The 22,589-nt window shown below is 36.8% G+C and overlaps 1 protein-coding gene across 4 annotated transcripts in view; it reads left to right on the forward strand.

Annotated features, from left to right (window-relative positions):
• Nucleotides 1–22,589, forward strand: part of PPP2R3A (protein phosphatase 2 regulatory subunit B''alpha) — a 157,597-nt gene that overhangs the window by 34,910 nt on the left and 100,098 nt on the right. For 3 of the 4 annotated variants that reach the window (XM_028519000.2, XM_036030691.1, XM_036030692.1), the window contains exons 3-4: nucleotides 676–3,098; nucleotides 17,841–18,107. In XM_028519000.2, coding sequence (XP_028374801.1) covers nucleotides 1,107–3,098; nucleotides 17,841–18,107 — 2,259 coding nt within the window. In that variant the 5' untranslated portion in view covers nucleotides 676–1,106. Of the gene's footprint in view, nucleotides 1–675; nucleotides 3,099–13,338; nucleotides 14,024–17,840; nucleotides 18,108–22,589 lie in introns of those variants that run through there. The other variant, XM_028519001.2, reaches the window with a different exon arrangement.

The following is a 22,589-nucleotide window of genomic DNA, read 5'->3' on the forward strand; positions in this document are numbered from 1 at the left end:
TTGTCAGCTCTATAAGGCCAGGGACTTTATTTTATTCACTGCTATATCCCCAGCATTTAGCAAATGCCTGACATGTAGTAGGCACTCAGTATTTATCAATTGAGCAAATACATTGATTGAACCTTTTCAGAAAGCCATGATTTAGAAGCCTTTTTTTTAAGAGTACAATTAAGTAAATTTTATGCACTTGATGGTGAGAGGGAGAGAAAGATCTCTGCCTATGGCAGGGTTTGAGAGTCTGGGATCAAGGGCAGTAATGAAGGTTGTGGGGGGTTTTTTCTGTCTTTCTTTAGATAGTAAGAAAATTGAGGATGATGGGAGAATAATTTCTAAGTGTAGAGGGAGTTGTAGATCAAGAACAAGTATTTGTGTTGTCAAACAGGTACTTTGGTGGAAATACTTGTTAGTTTCATGTAAAGTGGCAAAGAGAGTGGGATAAGAAATACCAAACTGGAGGCAGTTATAACAAAGTAGAGTTGAGGTAATATTTCTATAGGGAGTAAGGAGTGTAGAGTGTGATAAAACAAAGGCATGAATCAAAGATCAGCAGTCAGTGATATGGCAAAGAATAAAGCTTGGCAATTAACTGCATAAGGGATGCAAAGAAGAAGGAATAAATGGTTCTTTGAGTATTAAGAAATCATATTTTCTTTTTATTATCTTTTTTCTTTATAGGTTTCTTCTCATTCTCAGAAAAAAAAATGGATCATTTAAACCTTTGGAGGACTCAGTTAACACAAATCTTCTATACTACCAACTAAGGTTTATGACAATAAACTTCTGTCATAGAATTGCTGAAGAACTAAAAGAAGATATTTTTTATAAAACTTTTATAGTATCATGATATTACTAAATAAAACTAAAAAGCACAATTATTAAATTATTAGTCTTGCTACTATAAGCACACATGTGCAACAGCTACTGATCCTGACAGTTACCAAACCTCAAATTTAGAAGATTTCTGTTTGTGGGAGAGGTTGTATATATTGCAGGAAACCACTGAATATTGTCAAACATATTTTCAGCTGATTGTCATTTAGGAAAATTTACTTGAAACAAGTTCCAGAAAATTCCAAGTCATCCCACCACTAAGTGGATTTGATATTATGGCAGCAACTTACAGACTTGTGGTTAGTACTGTGAACCACTACAACAGTGTGGTGATAGACCGGCGTTTTGAGCAAGCTATTCATTATTGCACTGGAACCTGCCACACCTTTGCACATGGAGTTGACTGCATTGTGATACATCATAGTGTTTGTGCAGATCTCTTACATATCCCTGTGTCTCAGTTCAAAGATGCAGATTTGGACTCCATGTTTCTATCCCATGAAAATGGGTTTTCATCAGCTGAAAGTGACTATCCCCATCAGGCCCTCACAGGCTTACCCAGGGTCAAGAAAGGATCTACGTTTCAGAATACCTGTAACCTAAAGGATATTGCAGGAGAAGCGATCAGTTTTGCTAGTGGGAAAATAAAAGAATTTTCCCTTGAAAAACTCAAAAACTCTAACCATGCAGCTTACAGAAAGGGAAGGAAAGTTAAGTCTGACTCATTTAATAGGAGATCAGTTGATTTTGACTTGCTCTGTGGCCATTACAACAACGATGGGAACTCCTCATCCTTCGGTTTACTCCGGAGTTCCTCAGTTGAGGAAAAGTCTTTGTCCCATAGAAATTCACTCGATGTGAACCTGACTTCATTGTTTCTTCACAACTTCTCTGAAGAAGACCTGGTTACTCAGATTTTGGAAAAACATAAAATAGATAATTTTTCTTCTGGAACAGACATAAAGATGTGCTTGGACATATTGCTGAAATGCTCAGAGGATTTGAAAAAATGCACAGACATTATAAAACAATGTATAAAGAAAAAGTCAGGGAGTAGCATCAATGAAGGAAATGGTAATGATGGAGTTTCTAGCTCTGAAACTGTCTATATGAATGTAATGACCAGGTTAGCATCCTATCTGAAAAAGCTACCATTTGAACTCATGCAGCCTGGGAACAATGAGGCTATAGATTTAACAGAATATGTTAATATGCCTAGTTTACAGCTGACTCCCTTCTCCCCAATATTTGGCACTGAGCAGCCCCCTAAATATGAAGATGTTGTCCAGCTCTCAGCCCCTGACCCTGGACATTTTCAAACGATAGAATTGCAAGATGACAAGCATCATTCTAGGAAAATAGACACTGTGAAATCCATTCCAAACAACTCTACAAATTCCACATATAACTTAGAGATAAATGACCCCAGAACTCTAAAAGATGTCCAGCTTCAATCAAGGTCATTAACCATGAACACTTTAGGAAATGTTCCTTCTGGTGACTTAATGGAAACCCTTTATATTGAAGAGGAGTTAGATGGAAAGAAAGCATTAGATAAAGGACAAAGGACAGAGAATGGACTCAGTCAGGAGTTGTTAAAGGTAAATGAAGATAGAGCAGAATTTTCAGATCATGGTACTCATCTTAAAAAATGCCCTGCCTCAGTGCAAAATGAAATGGGTAAGATATTTGAGAAACCAGTTGTTGATATACCCAAGGAAGATCTTAAGTCAAAAGTTCCCAAAGTGGAAGAGGAACACCACAGAGATTTTATGAATTCTAACAGTAAGGAGGAGATAGATAAATTGTTAATGGATTTGGAATCTTTTTCACAGAAAATGGAGACCTCTCTAAGAGAGCCACTTACCAAAGTTAAAAGCTCTGACTGTCTAAATAGTCAGAGTCAGTTGACTGATCAGGTCCCTGTAGATCTTGAGCCTAAATCTAAAGCCTCTTCACCCACGGAAAAAGTCTCACCTTCCTGTCTGACAAAGATCATTGAAACCAATGGACACAAAATTGAGGAAGAGGATCGAGCCCTCTTACTACGGATTTTAGAAAGCATTGAAGACTTTGCTCAAGAACTAGTTGAATGCAAATCAGGCAGAGGGAGCCTATCACAAGAGAAGGAAATGATGCAAATTCTACAGGAAACCTTGACATCATCTTCCCAAGCCAATTTATCAGTCTGTAGAAGTCCTGTTGGTGATAAAGCCAAAGATACTACTTCAGTGGTTTTGATTCAGCAGACTCCAGAGGTGATCAAGGTAAGACCCAACAGCCATAAATCCTGGAAGTCTCAAAAAAATGTTTTAATGTTGGTAAAATTTATAAAGATAAACTTCATTATCCATTCTATGTTCTTCTAAATTTCTTGCCCTACAGTAGGTATGGTCTCACTCAGTTCAGTAAAAAAAAAAACACAAAACAAAACTGAAAAGTAAAGATTTTATAGAGTCAAACAGTCCAGTTTCAACTGCCCTCCCCACACCCTTCATCTTCTTTGTAGGTCTGTGACCAAAGGAAAGCTACTTGCCTTAACATCCTCATTTATATAATGGAAATAATAAGGATCAACATAACGTGAAGTGCAGCCAAGGGCCAAGGTGCCTTACAGTGGACATTTAATATTAGTATTCCCCAATCGAACAGTAAACCAGTCATTACTACATTCCTGTATGTAGACTATAAGGTGCAGTGTGGTGGTACAAAAGAAAAGACATTCTTGAAGAGCTTAAAATCTAATTGGGGAAACAAAACTAGCATACGGGAGACAGTACATGAATATGTAGGCACTTATCTGAAAATATTGTTAGTCCAATAGGTCTTCAAAGAAGGCAGAGATTAGAGTATATGAGATTTGCTTCTTTGTGCAAATAGAGGTAAGTGTCAATCTAGAGTCATAGGATAGAAGTATTTTCAAAAGGCTTTGAATCTACCCTGCTACTGAAAGCACTGCTTTTGAATAATCCCAGAAATATCCCATTTGTGTTTGTCTTAGCATAACAGGATTACTTTTTGCTCATTTTGTATGTCCAACTTGAATTAGCTAGAAACTCTGCTACCCCTTACTCAGAGACCCAGGCTGATAGATGCACCATGTTCCTAGAGCTGCCCTATGGCCTTATCTGGAAAATGTGGCTTATGAATTCACTGAGGCAGGGGAGGAAAGAGACAGTGCTTTTAACCACCTTGCCCTGCACATAACACACTTTCCTTCTGCTCACATTCCAGTGATTTCGATCTAATGGCTAAGATACATAGGGAAGCAGATAGACTATTGGGTGAGCTGTGTCTCTACCACGTGAATAAACCATACCTGTCAATATGTGAATTCAGACATAAAGCCAAATTAACAAGTTGTAAAATAATGATAAGAATTATTTAGTGGTATGTACATTTGTACAAAAAATATAAAGGAATACATGGATATACCACACACCAATGTACAGGACAATGATTAATCCCTGGGGGAAGGAAAAGTAATTAAACTCAGGATACACAGGGGCCTCAGTAGTATTAATGAAGTTCTCTTTCATAATCTGGTAGATTATAAGTTTTTAACCTATTTTTATGTCTTTTTGTATATCATATTAAATTTTTTTTAATTTGGATATTAGAGGTAGCATATATGTGGCCATGTTAAATATATATATATCTTAGCATTCTCATTCATGTGGGTTTTTCCATAAAATAAAAGACATTTTTCATTTTCACCAGTAACTTTATTGATTTGGATATTTTGAGTATGTCAGTTATCTCCTATGTGGTATAACATTGATTGTTCTCAGTTAATGTCTTGATTTGATCGCTGTCAACTTCAACTGGTCTACCCAACCATGGAGCACCATCCAGCAAGAAATCTCCAGCATGAAACGTCGCAAACCAGTTTTGACGCGTTTATTTAATTAGTCACAGCACCTTCTCCATATACTGCACAAACCTGTTTTTTGCATTTCAGTTGCGTTTTTACCTTTTTTGAAATAATAAAGCATAATATGCCAAAAATGTTGAGTATTCTATCTTCAGTATTAAAATGGCTACACAAAAATTCACCAATTTTTATAAAATTTTTTAAAGCACTCTGCTATGACAGCTGTCACAATACAATCTAACAAAATTGTTTCAAGTGAAGTTAAAGATAACTAAGTGCTACTAGAGCCATCATATGTAAAAAAGCAAATGAGCTTTTTGGCCCACCCAATATATATTGTGATCAGCTGAATAATTTTTATCTATTTGTTTTGTAGCTGTTGTTTTGTGCCCATTTTTAATTATCACTGACATTAAGTTTTAAAACAGTACTTATTTAAGGTTACTAGATGATGATTTGGGTCTAAATATCATCAGATGTTCACTGAGTACTTTTATGAAATCTTTGAGTCTCCTCAATTATTGATTCACAAATGGTAATGTCTTTAACTTGAGTCAGTGATGGGGGAAGAAACTGTGGAAGTTAATTACAAAAATTAGAAAAAGTCTTTTCATGTACATAGGCATTACTGATATGCTTAATATTTTTTAAAAAAGAGAAAATACCTATATAGCAACCCCAAAATAATCATGACAAAAGTTAACAGTTCTTGTGAGCTAAGGAGACAAAATTCTTCTAAAAGAGATGGGCTGTAGAAAGTAGAAAATGTGAACCTGAAGCCAAGAATAAGTCTTGTGTAGCACCTTTCCTATGCCCCTGGCTACCAGCTCATGAGCAAGTCCTCTGACACCCCCAATCTAAATACAGCTCCCTAAAAATGTCACAGTGCACTCTCAATGAGCTTCCCAGTTTTTAAACAGGTATGGACTGAAATCAGAATTTTATTTTAAAAGACTCTCCTATTAGTCCTTTAAATAAGTTCCCATATCATAGAATAGCAAACAATTTGATGAGATTTCCTCTTGGTACAAGTGGGAAAAGTAATTCATGAAAAACTAATTTAAAGAGACAAATAAATAGCCCTGGCTGGCGTAGCTCAGTGGATTGAGCGTGGGCTGCAAATCAAAGTGCCGCAGGTTCGATTCCCAGTCAGAGCACGTGCCTGGGTTGCAGGCCACGGCCCCCAGCAACTGCACATTGATGTTTCTCTCTCTCTCTCTTTCTCCCACCCTTCCCTCTCTAAAAATAAATAAATAAAATCTTTTAAAAAAAGAGACATAATATAAAAATATAAAATTTAGGAATATACTTAATGTGAGAAAACAAACTGTCCTTCTGTGACTTAGCTGTCTCTACTTTTTCAAAAAATCTTTCTTTTCTTATAAAATACTTTAAACCAGGAGTTGGCAAACATTTTCTGTACAGAGCCAGGTAGTAAATATTTCAGGTTATGTGGGTCACAAAATCTCTGTCAACACAGTCTTCTTTTATTCCTTAATTGATTTTTAGAGAGAGAGACATAAACATCAATTTGTATCTTATTTAGATACTTATTGGTTGATTCTTGTGCCCTGACCAGGGATCAAACCCACAACCTTAGTGAATCAGATCAACACTCCAACCAGCTGAGCTACCCGGCCAAGCTGTCATCGTCTTCTTTCTTCCTCCCTTCTCCATTCCTCCTCCTCCTTCCTTCCCCCTCTTGCCCCCTTTCCTTTCCCCTTTCCTCCTCCCCTTGCTCCCCCCTCCTCCTCCCCACTCCGCCTCCTTTCTTCTTTTAACAATTTATTACCACCAACAGATGGTATTACAGCCTTTACTAGCCTAGTAGCTATTATTCACAAGTTAAAATAATAAACACTAGCCTCCCTTGAAAATTATTTATTTCAACTTAATTTTAGTAAAAACAAAGCCAGGAAAAAAATCCATTACTGCCTACATCAGTTAAAAGAATGGAATCAGGGAGAAGGTTCATCAATGAAAAAGGAAGAATTTAAGATAAATAAAGAGGAAGGTTATTATTTTAAAAAACTATAATATTTAAGTTTAGTGAAACCTTACAAATTTGAGCTAATTAAGGGGAAAACCTGTCTGAATTACTAAAGAGTACAAATTATAATGTTAATGTTTTTAAGAAATAGCTTTATTAACTTCAAGATTAAACAGTAAAACTATTGTCAAATTATAGCCAAGTATGAATTTTAGCTGGGCCTATTTCAATAATGTGGTAAAGGTCATTTATACTTAATAAAAAATGATTAAAGAAGGCAATTTAGATAATACAAACTTTATTTAACACTCCATGAGTGCACAGTGTCTCTTTGGAGAACTGCAGAATGGGGCAGAAGGCAAGGAGCTTTCATAAGATAAAGAATAAAGAAAAAGGGAGAAATAAATAGAAAATATCTGATGGGCTGAGACCACATAGTCAACCTTGTTTGGGATAAGAAGGCCCAGAGTTGGCTTGGCCTTTGGGGATCAGCTAACTGAATATACTGTGTTTCTGGTGGAGCAGAACATTTACAAGAACACGAAAGTTATCTAAGTTTCGGTTTCTTAAGGTGGCACCATGGGAAGGAATAGCTCCATCTTGGGCCTGGAAATGTATTTCAGCAGTGCCCCCTTTTGCTCATCCTCTTGACCAGTAATTTTCAACTTTTTTCATCTCATGGCACACATAAGCTAATTACTAAAATTGTGCGGCACACCAAATTTCTTATTTTGCTAGTGTGACCCAAAAATAGGTATAATTTTGATTCACACTGGACAGCTGTTGTTGTATTGGCTGTTGTTATTTTTCTATTTGACAATCTAAGGGAAAAGACTAAACACTCAGGTATTGCATTTTAAAAAAATTCTTGCATACCAGTGTGCCTCTTGCAGCAAACCAGTTGAAAATTGCTACTCTTGACCATTGAGGAGGCTTGATCAAAAGTGTCAGTCTTATTAGCATGATTCTCAGGTACGATTGTCTCTTTGGTTCTCAGTGGAGGATTCACACAAGATGATGCCAGGCTCCTCTTCTTGGAGCTGATTATGTTCTTCTGTTCTCTTTTGTCAGTCCAGTCAGAGAAAGACCATCTGTTGGCTGGCCAATGGCTGCCCACACACATTTAAAATTTAATACACACTGTGTTAGGGAGACAGTAATAATTATTACAACAAAACTATGCCCATGGTTTGGAGAGCAGTCCTGAGCCAGAGTCCTCCTAAGTCAAACCAACAAGAACCAAGTAAGTTAAGAAATGACCCTGAAAAGGGACATACTTTTCTATAAGCCAGGTGGCCTCTTTATGTATTTTGTGGAACTGTGTCTCCACTTCCTCAGAAGTGTTTATCCAGCAAGCTGGTTTCAGAAAATCAGTGGCATTGGGTCAGGGAGATATTTTAATGGGCGGAAACAACTACAAGATCACTAGTATCTTAGCATTCGACAGTCAGTTGAAGGTTGCATTACCCTCATTTGTAAAGGCCTGAGATATGTGGGTAATGCATTATCTTTTCAGAACAGGGGAAAGAAACTAGGAAAAGGATAATCAGAAAGTGAAGGAGGAATGAAAAGAAATGTTTTTTTGATCCTATACCTTGGGAGGAAGCCGTCCATCTTGATGTATGTCATCTATGTCTCTTCCTAGTCAATTTGATTTTGAAGTATCTAGCATTTGCACAAGACCAGATATCAGGTGACATCTTCTTTAGTTATAAAACATGCACCTAAGGTTTGACATCAGTGTCAACAGTTAAGTATACTTTGCATGGTCTTTTCCATGAATTTCACTTTTGCAAAAGCATTAGAGAAAAGTAATAGCTGGCTTAAAATGGCAAAAGACTTACAACTACCCACAGTTAAAAATCTGTTGAGAGTTTATTATAATGGACTTGACCAAAGAATTTGGTTATGTCTGTAACATACCACATTTTAAGGTAATTGGAATTATGACTGATAATATTATACTAGAACATACCAGATTTGGGGAAATTTCATAGTTTCTAGACCACTGATACTAATAACATGCATCCACACAAAGTTTTGTCATCATTTATTTGACAGTGCTTCCCATGTAATTTAACATACCAAATAAACCTAATTAGTTTAATATCTGTTTTTTACAAGGTGTGAGACAAATCCCTGAGATTTTCCAGGGACCCTCTGGGAAATGTCAGTTACTTTTGAGGTCAAAAAAGAATTCATTTTGTGAGACATTAACAGCTAACCATCATCATAAGTTATCTTTCTTGCTGACGAATTCTGTAACAGAGATAACATGAATTTATTTGACTTTTAGTAAACCTAGGAAGAACAATTCCTCTAGCTCTTAACACCTAAAACTCTTGGTGGTGTAAGGATGCCCTATCACCTTTCCCGTCAAGAGGGAAGAATGGTATTAAGAGTATAGATCACTTCGTGCAATATTGGGAATGCAGATTGGTGTAGCCACTATGGAAAGCAGTATGGTGTTTTCTCAAAAAATTAAAAATGGGTCTGCCTTATGACCCAGCAATTCCACTTCTTAGGGTTTATCTGAAGAAACCCAAAACACTAATTTGAAAGAATATATACACCCATATGTTCATGGAGTGTTATTTGCAAAGCCAAGCTATAGAAGCAAACCAAGTGCCCATCAATACACAAGTGTATAAAAAAGCTATGGTACCTAAATACAGTGGATTTCTTGGCCATAAAAAGGAATGAAATCTTACCATTTGCAACAGCATGGATAGACCTAGAGGTTGTTATTCTCAGTGAAATAAGTCAGAGAAAGGCAAATATGTGATTTTACTTATATGTGGAATCTAAATAACAAAATAAACAAAATTGAAACAGCCTCATAGACAAGAGAATGAACTGGTGGTTTCCAGAGGAGATGGGTGTTGGGGGACTTGGTGAAAGAGGGGAAGGGACTAAGGAGCACAAGTTGGTAGTTACAAAATAGTCATGAGGAAGTAAGTAAAACATAGGAAGTATAGTAATATGATAATTATGTATGGTGCCATTGGGGTACTGGAAATATTGGGAGGCACACTATGTAAAGTATATGATTGTCTAACCACTAAGCTGTACACCTGAAACCAATGCAAAATAGCAATGAAAGAAAAAAAGATGTATAGATCATTTAGTCATTGCAGGATGGAAATACCTTGATTATAGATTGTAGGCATTTTGAGAAGATGGTGCTCCTGTATTCATAGTTGTACCCCCAGTTCCTATTGTACCTCCACATACTAGCTGTTTGTTTAAATTCTGAACATTTAGGCTTAAAGAGTTAAGGAACACCTATTCATCTCATTATCCTTTTCTCATTCTGTCCACTCTGAGCTTTTACTTGTGCAATTGACTTTGTCTAAAGATCACACACCATACTGAGTAGTCTTACATTAAATTTATGATCACCAGCCTTCAGTGGGCCATTACTGTTGTCTGGCAGTTTCTAGTACATGTCCCTAGTCCTTCACTCTTCCCACTCTGCAAGTGACTTTCATACTTTTTTCCCTGTCCACTAACATGTCCTCTTCCACCCTTACCCTCAGCGAATGACCTTGATTCCTATGTTGCTAAGAAAACTGAAGCAATCAGAGGGAAGACCTTTAGCCACCCACCTAGCCATATTAGTATCTATACTTCTTTCCTTTCATCACTATGCATGAGTGGTTTGGTCACCTAAGGCCAACCCCTCAATTATGCCCTGGATCCCATCCTCTCCCATCAACTCAGGATCACTCTTCCAGTGATTGACCCTCTGCTCTCTTGCAGACATACATTTTTACCCTTTGCTAGACCATCCCATTAGCAGATAAACATACCACCATTCTCCCATCTTGAAAACAAGACACCCGAAGGCACTTCAGCATCTAAGAGGCACAGCTCCATCAGCTGTTAAATTTGCAACATAATGTTTGTCACCATCAATTTCAGCCATCTCTTTTGACATCTGTGAATTCAGCCCTCATGCCAAATTACTAAAAAATCACATATGCACACAACCAAAGAAGACACTGGGGCAAGTTATTCTGTATTACTGCCACCATCTAATGTGACAATGTCAATGGATTGGAAACTCTCTGTTCCTTCTAACTTCAGTTGTCTGACAAATTTATAGATCCCAAATGAATTCTTATGGTCTATAATGAGCAAATACTATTTGAAATAAACCCTAAATGAGAGAAGGATGAAGAAAAAGGACAGAGAACTGTAATAACTAGAAATTCTAGCCCTGACTGGTGTGGCTTAGTGGGTTGAGCGTTGTCCTGCAAACCAAAAGGTTACTAGTTTGGTTCCCAGTCAGGGCACATGTCTGGGTTGTAGGCCAGGTCGGGGGGACAGGTGTATGAGAGGCAACTGATTGATATTTCTCTAGTACATCCATATCTCTCTCCTTCTCTCCCACTTTTCCCCTCTCTCTAAAAATAAATAAATAAAATCTTTTTTTTTTTTTAAGAAAAAAAACTAGACCCTGGCTGGTGTGGCTCAGTGGATTGAGTGCCAGCCTACAAACTAAAGGGTCGCCAGTTCGTTCCCAGTCAGGGCACATGCCTGGGTTGTGGCCAGGTCCCCAGTAGGGGGCATGCAAGAGGCAACCTACATATTAATGTTTCTCTCCCTCTTTTTCTCCCTCCCTTCCCCTCTCTCCAAAAATAATAAATAAAATCTTTTAAAAATCCTTTAATTTTTTTTAAAAACTAGAAATTATAGAGATCCCAAGAATTATACTGAATAATTGTAGGCTCTTAATTATCTTTCCCTACCCCTGGAAGAACATCTACCCCCAAGTTTTAGAAACACTGAGAAACAAAATACTAGATTTATGGGTTACTTCTGGAATGGAATGTGTCATGGAATGTGTTCCTATTATTTGGAGGCAATTGAAGAAAGATCCAGAGTAGATATCCCATTTTGCTGCAACCAGTGCAATCAAGTCTCAAAGATTAGGCCAGGAGCAAAGAAACTGTAGGTAAACGCGACCACATGGCCTTCTTCTACTCCAGTATGTCATTATTTAAGAGTAAAATAGCATCAATAACAAAACAAGTTATTAAACATTGAAAAAAACACCAGGTTAGGGCACAAAAGAGAAGGATGGTAAAGATTAGAATTAAGATTAATTAGCTTGCAATCAGTTTCTTCTCAAAGCTTAATTACAATGACATTTTAAATAAAGTCTATGATTCCAAGTTATTACCTTTTTTTAACTACTGTGCCAGTTAGAGCCAAAGTGAGAAATGCTTTTTTTAAATTGAGATATAATCCACATAGTATAAAATTCACCCTTAAAGTACACAGTTTATTGGCTTTTAGTATTTTCAACAAGATCATGTAACCATCAGCGCTATATAATTCCAGATCATTTTCATCACCACCACAAAAAACTTGTATGCATTAGCAATCGCTTCCCCCTTCCTCTAACCCCTGGCTACCACTGTCTACTTTCTCAGGAAGGGGATGAAAAGTCACCCCCTGAAACCACTGTTTGGTGTTGGGAAGAAGAGAGTGTGCTTTAATTGAAAAAACATTAAATCATAAGTCTAAAGACCTAGTGCCATTCATAACAAACTTTTTGATGTTTTAATTTGGAGGTAAGTAAATAATGAAGAAGAAAAACAGTATTCTAGGTAAGAGTATATGGGAAAAAAAGAATGGGAAAGCCACTTAGCTCAAAGGGCAAACGTGTAAGCCCAGTGAGAGAAAATTGGGTGGGGGAAAGAAGGGCAGTGAAGCATTAGCCAGTTTCAGTTGTAATCCTCTTTCAACTATAGTATATAGTGGAAGCTTTCAGCTGAGATTTTGTATGAGTGGAGAATTCCACAGCTTAAAAAAGAAAAAAGAAATTTGAAAACCACAGGTTTAAATATATAAGCCCAATGTACACATTATAAAGTGTTGTCAGAATGTCTTTAAGGAAATCAATAAAGAAAAGCTAACTTAAGTTGTAGGAAACAATGGAAAACCAAAGAATTTAATTCCTACTAAATTAGACAAAGTTTCAATAGAAGAGAGTTGTAAGATGTTTTTGGTTTGGGGTTTATTTGGTAATGCTATTTGGTTTACATTTTCTAGAGGTAGAAAGTAAATATTGACCGAATAATGTGGTTGATTGAAAATAAATATTGAAGTCTAAAAGTTAAACATGAGAGAGTACTTGAAGAGTCTCTTGTAAATAACTATATGAGGCAGTGCTTTACTATATGATAAAACAATAGAATATTTTAAAAATCTGAGGTGATTTGTCTAAAGTTCCTTGAAAGAAAAGTCACAAATTAAAGGTGTATTATGTCATTGCTATTTGATCAGCTTTTGTACCTTTATATGGTAGCCAAATTGCACTCATTTACACGTATCTAAAGCAGCTTTCTTAGGCATCAGTTGTTCCCCTTTCCTAACACTTTGACAATAAATTTTCAAATCTCTCCATATGTAGAACCACTCTCAAAAAGTATGTTTTATGACTAATGCAGTCTGCAAACACACAAAAAATTTTATTTTCAAATCTGAAACCAACAAATATCTTTGTATACTACCATTTGAGGATGAAAATTTGTTTTTCTCCATATTTTAATGAGATATATCTAGAGGATTTTGGATATTTGCTTCTCTTCAAATAAGAAATAAAAAAACTATTCTTAAAATAATAGTTTCAAGTTTGAAATGCAGCTTTTTCTTTTTTCATAAAATATTAAATAGCGAAGTCAAAAATGCTTTAAGTGTTCTTTCTCTGCTAGTTTGAGGAGAAAGTAATTCATGTGAATCAACACCTCACATAGTCTGGGTTTAAGAAGTTAGCATTATCTGAGAAGTTGCTATTTTTAGACTCACTGTAATGTTTCTAACTTTGGTGCTCAGAGTAGTGGGTGCTTCCTTTCCCAGAAGGCTCTGCATTCTCAACATGTGCAGGTCAATTTGACATAAAGCTACCTACAAGGAGCAACAGGCCCATTGCAGGCTGTTTCTAACTTGAAAATTATGAGCAGATACTGGGAGCCACAGGCTGTATTTGAGAACCAGCTGCATGTCAGTACAAGCATGGATTGTGGTCTCTGGAGGCTGGGAGAGCACAATGCTTGAAGTTAATTTCTTTGGGAAATAAGAAGAAAAAAAATACCTTTCTGCCTAACAAGATCAACAGCATATTAAATCTGACTATCTTCAGAAGTGTGCTGGACAGTTGCTAAGTAAATATCCACTTTTCAAAGATGATGATCAAGGAAACATCGCTACGAAGGGACCCGGATTTAAGGGGAGAGTTAGCTTTCCTGGCAAGGGGCTGTGATTTTGTTCTCCCGTCACGGTTTAAGAAGCGGTTGAAGTCATTTCAGCAGACACAGGTTTGAAACTTGGGTGTTTCTTTTAAAACATTTTTATTACTAATAAAACCACCCAGTGAACTAACTTACAAATAATTTTACAGCTCACTTGATATTAGATCAAGGAATTAATCCGTGTCCTCTATTCAGCTATTTGCAGAAAGCTATTTGTAGAGAGATTCCAACAGGTTTAAAAATAGACCTTCTGGACCTGAGTACAGTACTCACATTTTTCTCTTGTAGAGAGGGAATCCAGTTTTAGAGACAATAAATACAACTTAACAAATATTTTACAATTTAATGGAGGAATATTAGAATTTTTCATTGAAATACCTTTGAGAAACAAAACTTTCTGTTAAAAGTCTTGTTTGTACTTGGAATTAAAAGGCTATGTTTGAGTTAACATACATATATCTGTAATGAATATTTTTTAAAATATTGATCCTGTTAATGTTTTTTTAAAGAAGAACTAATTTTATCTATAGACAATTATGTGTATGTGATATAATGTATGTGGCAGTTAACTTCTGGGTGGTGAGAGAGTATTCTCAGCAAGCTGTGAGATTGGGTCATTTCTGCCTGCGATGACTACTTTGCAGAGCCCAAGCTAACTTGCTTACAAGTTATGGCCTGTGTCTCACAAATGAGAACCTAACACTGACTGCAGTACAAATCAAGAGCCATACACGTGATGGCCATCCAGAGTCCAGCAGGAAACCATAGTTTCATAGTTATTCTCACCCAGAGTAATTTCAAATTATTTGATTGGGACAGATAAAGTTGTTTTTTTTTTAAATAGCTCAAGAATGGTCAAAGATTGGAAATGCTACAGTGAAAGGATTCAGAGGGAGTATCTAAGTGATACTGTTTTTTAGAGGGAAAGATTGAAATGGAGAATTGAGATAGTTTACCCAGCTAATTTTATTTTAGTGCTGTTCCTAGACTTGAGTGAAAATGAGCAGATGCTAAAGTTGTTGGTAAGTCTGGCAAAATTTATATTGCTGTGTTTTGTTCCACAATATAATATTTGTGAAGAGTCGGTTTTATTAAGTTCTATGTTAAGGTTTAAATTATGTGTCTCCTATTAAATTTAATGATACACCTGAATTGATATACCTGAAAGTTCAAAATAAATGCATTTTTTTAATTTTCCTTTTAAAATACTAACATCACTTTTATTAAATGTGTATCGACCAATGAATTAATAATTGCCTGCTACATGTTAAGTACATTAAGGAAAATAAGAGACTATCATATAGTCAAACATTTTTCCCATTGAAATAAAAACCTTGACACACAGCCAGGGTTTGTTTTGAATGTCACTTATTTCTGTCAAAGCAAAAGTATAGAGTCAACATTGGAGGCTTTCCTCTGAACCTTCCCCACCAGCATGTGTTCACTAGACTATTGAGTTTCATCTCCACTGGCATCAGTGGTTTTAATCCTATGGTTATAACTGTTCTGGATGTCACACCATGGGAACAATTTTCAGGAAACAAAAAAAGAATGTTGATGATTAGCATACCTGTCTCACAAATCTCTTTTAGCATAGAATAATAGAAAGGAAATGACACTAATGTAAATGACTTATAGGTAAAGCCCGTGGACAGAATGCCTTATTTTAGAAGTTTAAGAACATTTTCTACTGCTGCTAGCTCATAAAACAGGGTAATAATATTTGCAGATTTAGCATTAATGCAGAGAGAAATGTTGACTTAGAATAGACTATCAACTTGTTAAATCATAAGTGGTTTGTAAACTTTAAATTGCTTTACAAATGTGATTATTTTATTTATTATTGAATCTGAAGAACTATGTTTAATGTTTTGAGATTCCCAACCTTTGGCTCATTTTCTCAAACAAGGACATATATGTGACCAGCACTGTTTCAAACCCTTTACCTGTGTAGTTTCCTCACTCCTGTAATTTCCTTTAATCCTCACAATGACCTTACAAGAAGTAAGGATTTTAATTTGTTCAATTACTGAAGTTCTGAAAGGTTAAGTAACTAGTGAGGGCACAGGGCTAGTAAGTTATCACTGTTTTTTGTTAAGTTTTCCATTTTCATTGGTATCACTTCCCTCTGTGCCATTTCTTTCTTGACTACTGTTTTATATGAGTGACATCCTAATACTGCAGCAATGGCTTGGTGTGACCAGCTGGCCTTCATATCCCCAGCAGTATTAATATATGAACAGACTCTATATATTAATGTCAGATATTAACACGAGAAAAGGGTCATGTATAACAGGAGTAGGAGATTCAATCATATTTATCACATATTTATGTGAATGAAGCTTATCTTCCTATAATATTTGTATTTTTCAAGGGTAGCTAAGATTTTTATCCTGAATCTATATATGTTATAAGCTCTTATGTCAGAAGGAAATATGATATTCAGCTCTACTTACAGATAAATTATTTTGTTCAAACTTTAGGGATGGCTTTAGGATACTTTAAGGAAGAACACTCAAGTAATACTTTGTATTCACAATGAATTTAAAATAAATCTAGCTAGTCAACAGTCATGCCATGTTTCATACTTTGTATGGCACCTAATACAGTACCATGCTCATACTTTATTTTTTAATGTATTTTTATTTTATTTTTTCCATTACCATTTAGTTCCCTTACACCTCCCTCCCCACCCCGTAATCACCACTGTTGTTCAGTCCATAAGTCCTTTTTTCCTTTCTGCTCAATCCCTCCACCTCCTAACCTCCCCCACCTTAGTTGTCATCCTGCTCTCTGAGTCTGTCTCTGTTTTGCTTGTTAGTTCAGTTTGTTCACCATGCTCATACTTTATATGGCACCTAATATAGTAGGTCATAGCCTCGATGGATAATTGGTCAAAATTAAGAGTGGAAGTTAAAACTCTGAAAATCTTCCTGGAATCTTTGCTCTTTCTTCTAGGAATCTCAGAACTAAATTTAGTCTTCCCTGAAAAAATAAACGTCTCTACCTAAATGTTAGTGTATCTCCCCTCCACTTTCCTTAAATCATGGATAATCTTAATCTCTCCATTACCCTCCTCCCTTTTTATACTGTCCTTTCTTATGTCTCTTTATTATACACCACATTGACTCCTTTTTGGAAAAGAAAATGATATATATAAACTATAAATGAGTTAATAAATTGTAAAGGTACTCTGGCTGTGATTAAATTAATGACCATGATCCTTGCCGGTTAGAATGTACCAAAAACGAGAGAACTTTGTATCTTGGAAAATATGGCATGCCCCTAGTAGCAAGTAAGTCAGCCTGGTAGAAGATACTCCAAAACAAAAAAGCTTTAATTTTCTTAACAAAGACTTTCTCTGCATCAGGGATTGTCAGTGATTCTGACACTGACAAAGTTAAACTGGGGAAGAAGGTGAAAGCACACTCCCTCCAATAGATTTTAGATCTGCATGTTTAAAAAGAACTCGTTCTATCTGCCTTTTGAAGAGGTGGAAATGTACAGAAAATTTAAGAACAGTTTTCAAAAATAATTTACCAATCCAGTTCCAACAGGCTAAGAATATACCTCAAGATCCTTAGTATGTCAGCTGACATTGCTCTTAAATGTCTGCCACATAAGTTATAGGGAAATAGATGTTAGGAATTTTAAGCATAAATTTATATAAACTTGGGTTTGACAGATAATTAATGTATTTTATTTAGTACAGATAAACATTCCCTAGAAGCATGCTTGCCACCCTCTATAGTAGAGTCAATTCTTGATCTCCACTGTCTCTAATTGTGGTTTTATTGTGTTTACTTCCTATTACTGGTAAGGACTTTCAAAAAGTATATGCTGTTTATAATTTTTGAGTCTCATAATCACATTTTCCTTGCAGGTTCAAAATAAACCAGAAAAGAAACCTGGAACGCCACTGCCACCTCCAGCTGCCTTTCCCAGTATTCCCCAACCTCTTTCCCCTGTTCCTCATGTGAATAATGTTGTGAACGCACCATTGTCCGTAAACATTCCACGATTCTACTTTCCTGAAGGACTCCCAGATGCCTGTAGTAACCATGAACAGACTCTAAGCAGAATTGAAGCTGCTTTCATGGATATTGAAGATCAGAAAGCAGATATTTATGAAATGGGAAAAATTGCAAAGGTAATGTAATTACTAAGTGATGTATAATCTTCCTTTCTCTAGCAATCCCAGTCTCTTCTCTTCACTGCCTGTTTCCTCTCCGTTTTTAAGCATGCTGAAAAAAAATTTTTCCATGTTGAAAAAATTTATTTGATCCTGATATATCTTTAGCTATGGACCTATTTCATGGAACTCTTAGTGGACCTCTCATTTAGCTTTTCATTTAATGTAGGAATTCCAACCATGACATCACTGACACACAAATTCATTCTCTGCTTGAATGCTTTCAGTGACAGGAAACTCACTATCTTGCCAGGCAACCTGTTCCATCATTAAATATAGCCTTACTTGGTAGAAATATTTCCCTCGTGTTGCATATAAATCTTTTTTGTTGTTGTTCTCACCCAATCATCATAACTCTGTCCTAAAGCCAAGCAAGGAACCACCAGGCCAGTTCAACACTAATTCTACTCAGAAATAAATGGATTTTCCACTAGGAAATAAGTCTTTGATACTTTCCAATATATCCAACTGCATTTAATTTAAAATCTTAGCTTCTAATGCCAGAACGACTGTAAATTATTTATTTACTGGATTCTACAACTCTAGCCTCCTCCTAAAACAAGTAATACTGAGCATGACCATTGCATTATATTTCATCATGCCATTCCGCAGCTCAGCAACATTCAGGGATTCCTACCATCCATAATAGTACTTTCTTTTGCTTGCGTTTTATTTTTATCATGCACTTGTATTGAGTAACACCATACCTCAGGATTTAGCAGTGATTTCAAGCTGTACTTCAAGAGACAGAGGGTTTTGGTAAGTTAAGGGCTACATGTAGACAAGTAGGAGACCAAGCGGGAAGTCCCAAGATACCATGCACACTTATACTAGGAATGGTTCCCCTGTTTTTAGAAATAATATTTAAAAGTTTGAAAACATATTGAAGATAAAACTCAAATTCCCTAGATAGCTATTCCCTGAGTCTGACCCACTCGCCTCCCCACAGGCCCATCTCTGCATTTGGGCTCTCAGTTCTCCCCTTCAGAACAGGCCTCCACTCCTGCCAACCCCCACATCACCTGCCCTTTTAAGGCCTACTTTTCATCCTGTCTTTGGAGAAGTCCCTGGATCCTCACTCCAATCACACCCTGTCCTCTCCCCTACCTCTGACCTTGGAACATTGTTACTACTGTTAAATAATTTGTAAATAGAGTGGTTTTAAGGGAAATCAAAAGGACTTCTTTCTTTATTCCCCCTTTCTTCACTCCTAATCTTAGAACTTGTTTGTTGGTCCCTTAGATGTTTCTAATAAAAAACAGACTCTTTCATTCCAGAAATAAGAGCTCACCTGTTTCCACATGAGGAAACTGAAGTCTCACGAGTACTTACCTGAAGTCACAGAACTGGTACACATCAGGAGACATGTCCCCTAACTCCTAGCACTGTGCTATTTCTACCACGTTATCTCCCCTGAACATGTACTAACATACCATTGGAATAACTTCCAATTATTTCCACCCTAATAAATTATAACTTCTTTCAGGGCTTTGGCATTTTCTTACCCAAAGCTTTGAGAAGTAGTTATTGTGTGAACCAGAGACAGTAAATTATCTAAACGGGCTGGAACTATGAATCTAAATCCAAAAGAGAGAATTTAGCAAGGATGAATGGAGTTTGCATCTGGAAATAACATGTTAACTGCATAAATACCAAATGGTATTTCTGATATGACAACAGTTTGTGTGAGAGAGACAGGAGATTTTCATGGACTGCTTTAGGCAGGCAGACAAAGAGAGACAGACTTGTCCAGATTAAGGGACATGGTGGTTCCCTGGTGCTGTGCTGAGTCATCACACCTGGAGAGCCAATCCACATGATTAGTGCCTCACTCTCAGAGACCTGCTCTCTGCTCTGTTTTGAATTCAGGTCCTCTGGATCGACCTTCCTTCTCTGAATATTCCTTGACCGAGGAGCCTATTTTGGCCTTTCTGCCCTCCTGCCTCCACCCACCTGTAATCCAGGTATCCCTGCCATGGTAGTTCAGTGGCCCTCTAGCACTGAACAGATTCAGAGAAGAGAACAGGAGGCCAAAAATTGTCAAGGGAGATCAGGAAAGAGTGTAACCAGGTCAGGAATGGGTCTGTGCATGCTGAGGAGTCAGAGAAAGGACTGTGCTGTTTACAGACAGTGAGGCTCGATCTGTATGTCATTGGGTAAAACTGCCAGTGTTGAAACTGACAACACAGAAAAGTTGAAAAAGGTAGAAAACTATATTGTTTACCATAGTAACAGTCATTTGCATAACAATTTACTGTGTACCTAATCATGTGGCACAATAGCCAGTATACATACATGTTTGATTAACTTGCCTGAATTGTACTTGATTATAGACCGAAATTCCATTTATGGGTGCCAAGCATTAGTGCTTATTGCTCTTTCACCTTAATTGTTGGCTCAGGTAGCAAGGTAAGTTGCTCATACCTTTAAATTTTAAAAACAACATTGCATGTAAAAGTGAGAATGCGTGTACTGTATAATGACCTCACAAGATATCACAAGTGTATTGGTTTGTATTGGTTTGTTTTAGGTTACTGTATCAGCTCATTTTATTGGACCTTGTCTATTTTTAAAATCATTTATTTATAAAAACAAATCATTTCTTTTAAAAATTCATTTAATCATGTCTTCTAGTTAGCCAATCCCCATTAAACCAGTTTTTACTTGACTATGGCAGTCTGTTAGCACTCACTAAGCCATCCTTATTTTCAACCATTTTTACTGTGCTGTCCACTCTTCTCTGCCACTAGGCAGTGAACTCTGCACCTGCATCCCTTGCACCCCGTGTGCTTGTGTTCTCACAAGGGGTGGTCATTTGAAAGGGAGAAGAAAGACAACCTTTAAGGGATGATGAGGGGAGAGGAGGTTGGAGCAATAAATGAACATTTTTATGGATTCTTGTAGTTTATAAAGCTATTTGGAAGGCCAGCTTGAATTTACAATCGACTCTTGGTGACACTTAAGTATAGCTATACAGGCTGTGATCTGTTTTTTAAGTGCAAAGAAACCTCTGTGTTCATAAAATGTGCATCCTTTGGTGAAGTTTAGCTTATTTATCTTTGACCTCAAATAGCCATAATCCCTGGAGGGATTAATGCCCATTTCTGATTAAATTCTAAGTGATGATGGAGAAGAAATGACAGAGTGAATCTAAAAGGGACAAAGGCAGTGTAGGAACAGAAAGAAAAGCGTTTGTCAGAGACTGGACCTCTATCAGGAAGTCGAGGAAAAAGAATGAAACTGTCTTCTGAACCAAGCTCTCCAGCCCCTGTTCTTACTGATGTAGCCCCATCTTGACCCACCAAACCTGTGGCCTGTCAGGTACCCTCTGTGTCTTTATTTTCTTCGTCTGCAGAGTGGGATAAAAAATACCTGCCCTCTTCTGCATGGGGCATGAGGACCAAATGGAATAACAAGATGAAACATTTTAAATATTAAAGAACACTGCAAATATTGGTGATTATCTCTTCCTGTGTGTATCATTAAACCACCTTGCTTTCAGTTCTTTATATTGTTAGGCCATTGTTAGATCAAATTTTAAGTGTTAACTGAATTTTCTTTGTTCCAGTGACTTTGATTACCACATTGACTCTTGCCTGCTCCTATAAACCTAAGTTTCCTAAACCCATTTTCTGTATCTCCTTATACATCCCCACTTGTCATCCATTCTCTTCCTTTGTAAAAATCCTGACACTGGCTTATTCTCTCCTCTGATATAAAATTCTCTATTTTGTTTCCCTCAGATTAATATCATTTATTTTTCTTTTAGATTCTTATCTCCTGATTCCCTTCATCTTAGTTATTTTTTAAGCAGATGCAGGCGAACCATACATTTTTTTTAAATAATCAAAGTGCAGTGTCTGCAGCCCTTGCTTTTCATCACCCTTCCATTTTTTTTCATTGGTGTTTTCTCCAAGGGCCTGGTACCCTAACACTTGTTTACTCAGGCACCCCACGGTGAGCAAACTAGGTCAATCCTTTCCAATCTACTTCAAAACATATCCATTCTCTACCTTATCCCTTAGGATTTTGCCTTTGGGTCATAATAAATTTATAAGTGTTAATCTCTCAGTGACTTATTACTCCTCACAAGCTGACATATATGCATTTAACAGGAGTCTTGTGCAGAAAAGACTGTAATCCATGGGAATAAAAGTTGTTCAATAGTGAAAGTAGTTGCATGAGAGGTAGTGAGCACACAGCCCTTAGAAGTGTTTCAGCTGAGGCTGGTGACTGCTAGAGGTTGAGCTAGAGCCCTCCTAGTACATTCTAATTCTGAAAAACCCACGAGTGACTAACGGTGGGAGTTTGGAGCACTTTGGCAAGTCACTTCCAACATCTCCCCATACTTTCTGTTTATGGCTCTGCGCCCCACCTTCATAATACAGGCTATTCTTTCAGCTTTCCCTGCAGTTGCCAATAACCTATAACATCTAAGAG

The sequence above is a fragment of the Phyllostomus discolor genome, chromosome 7, assembly GCF_004126475.2.
Source record: "Phyllostomus discolor isolate MPI-MPIP mPhyDis1 chromosome 7, mPhyDis1.pri.v3, whole genome shotgun sequence".
Taxonomy (NCBI): Eukaryota; Metazoa; Chordata; class Mammalia; order Chiroptera; family Phyllostomidae; genus Phyllostomus; species Phyllostomus discolor.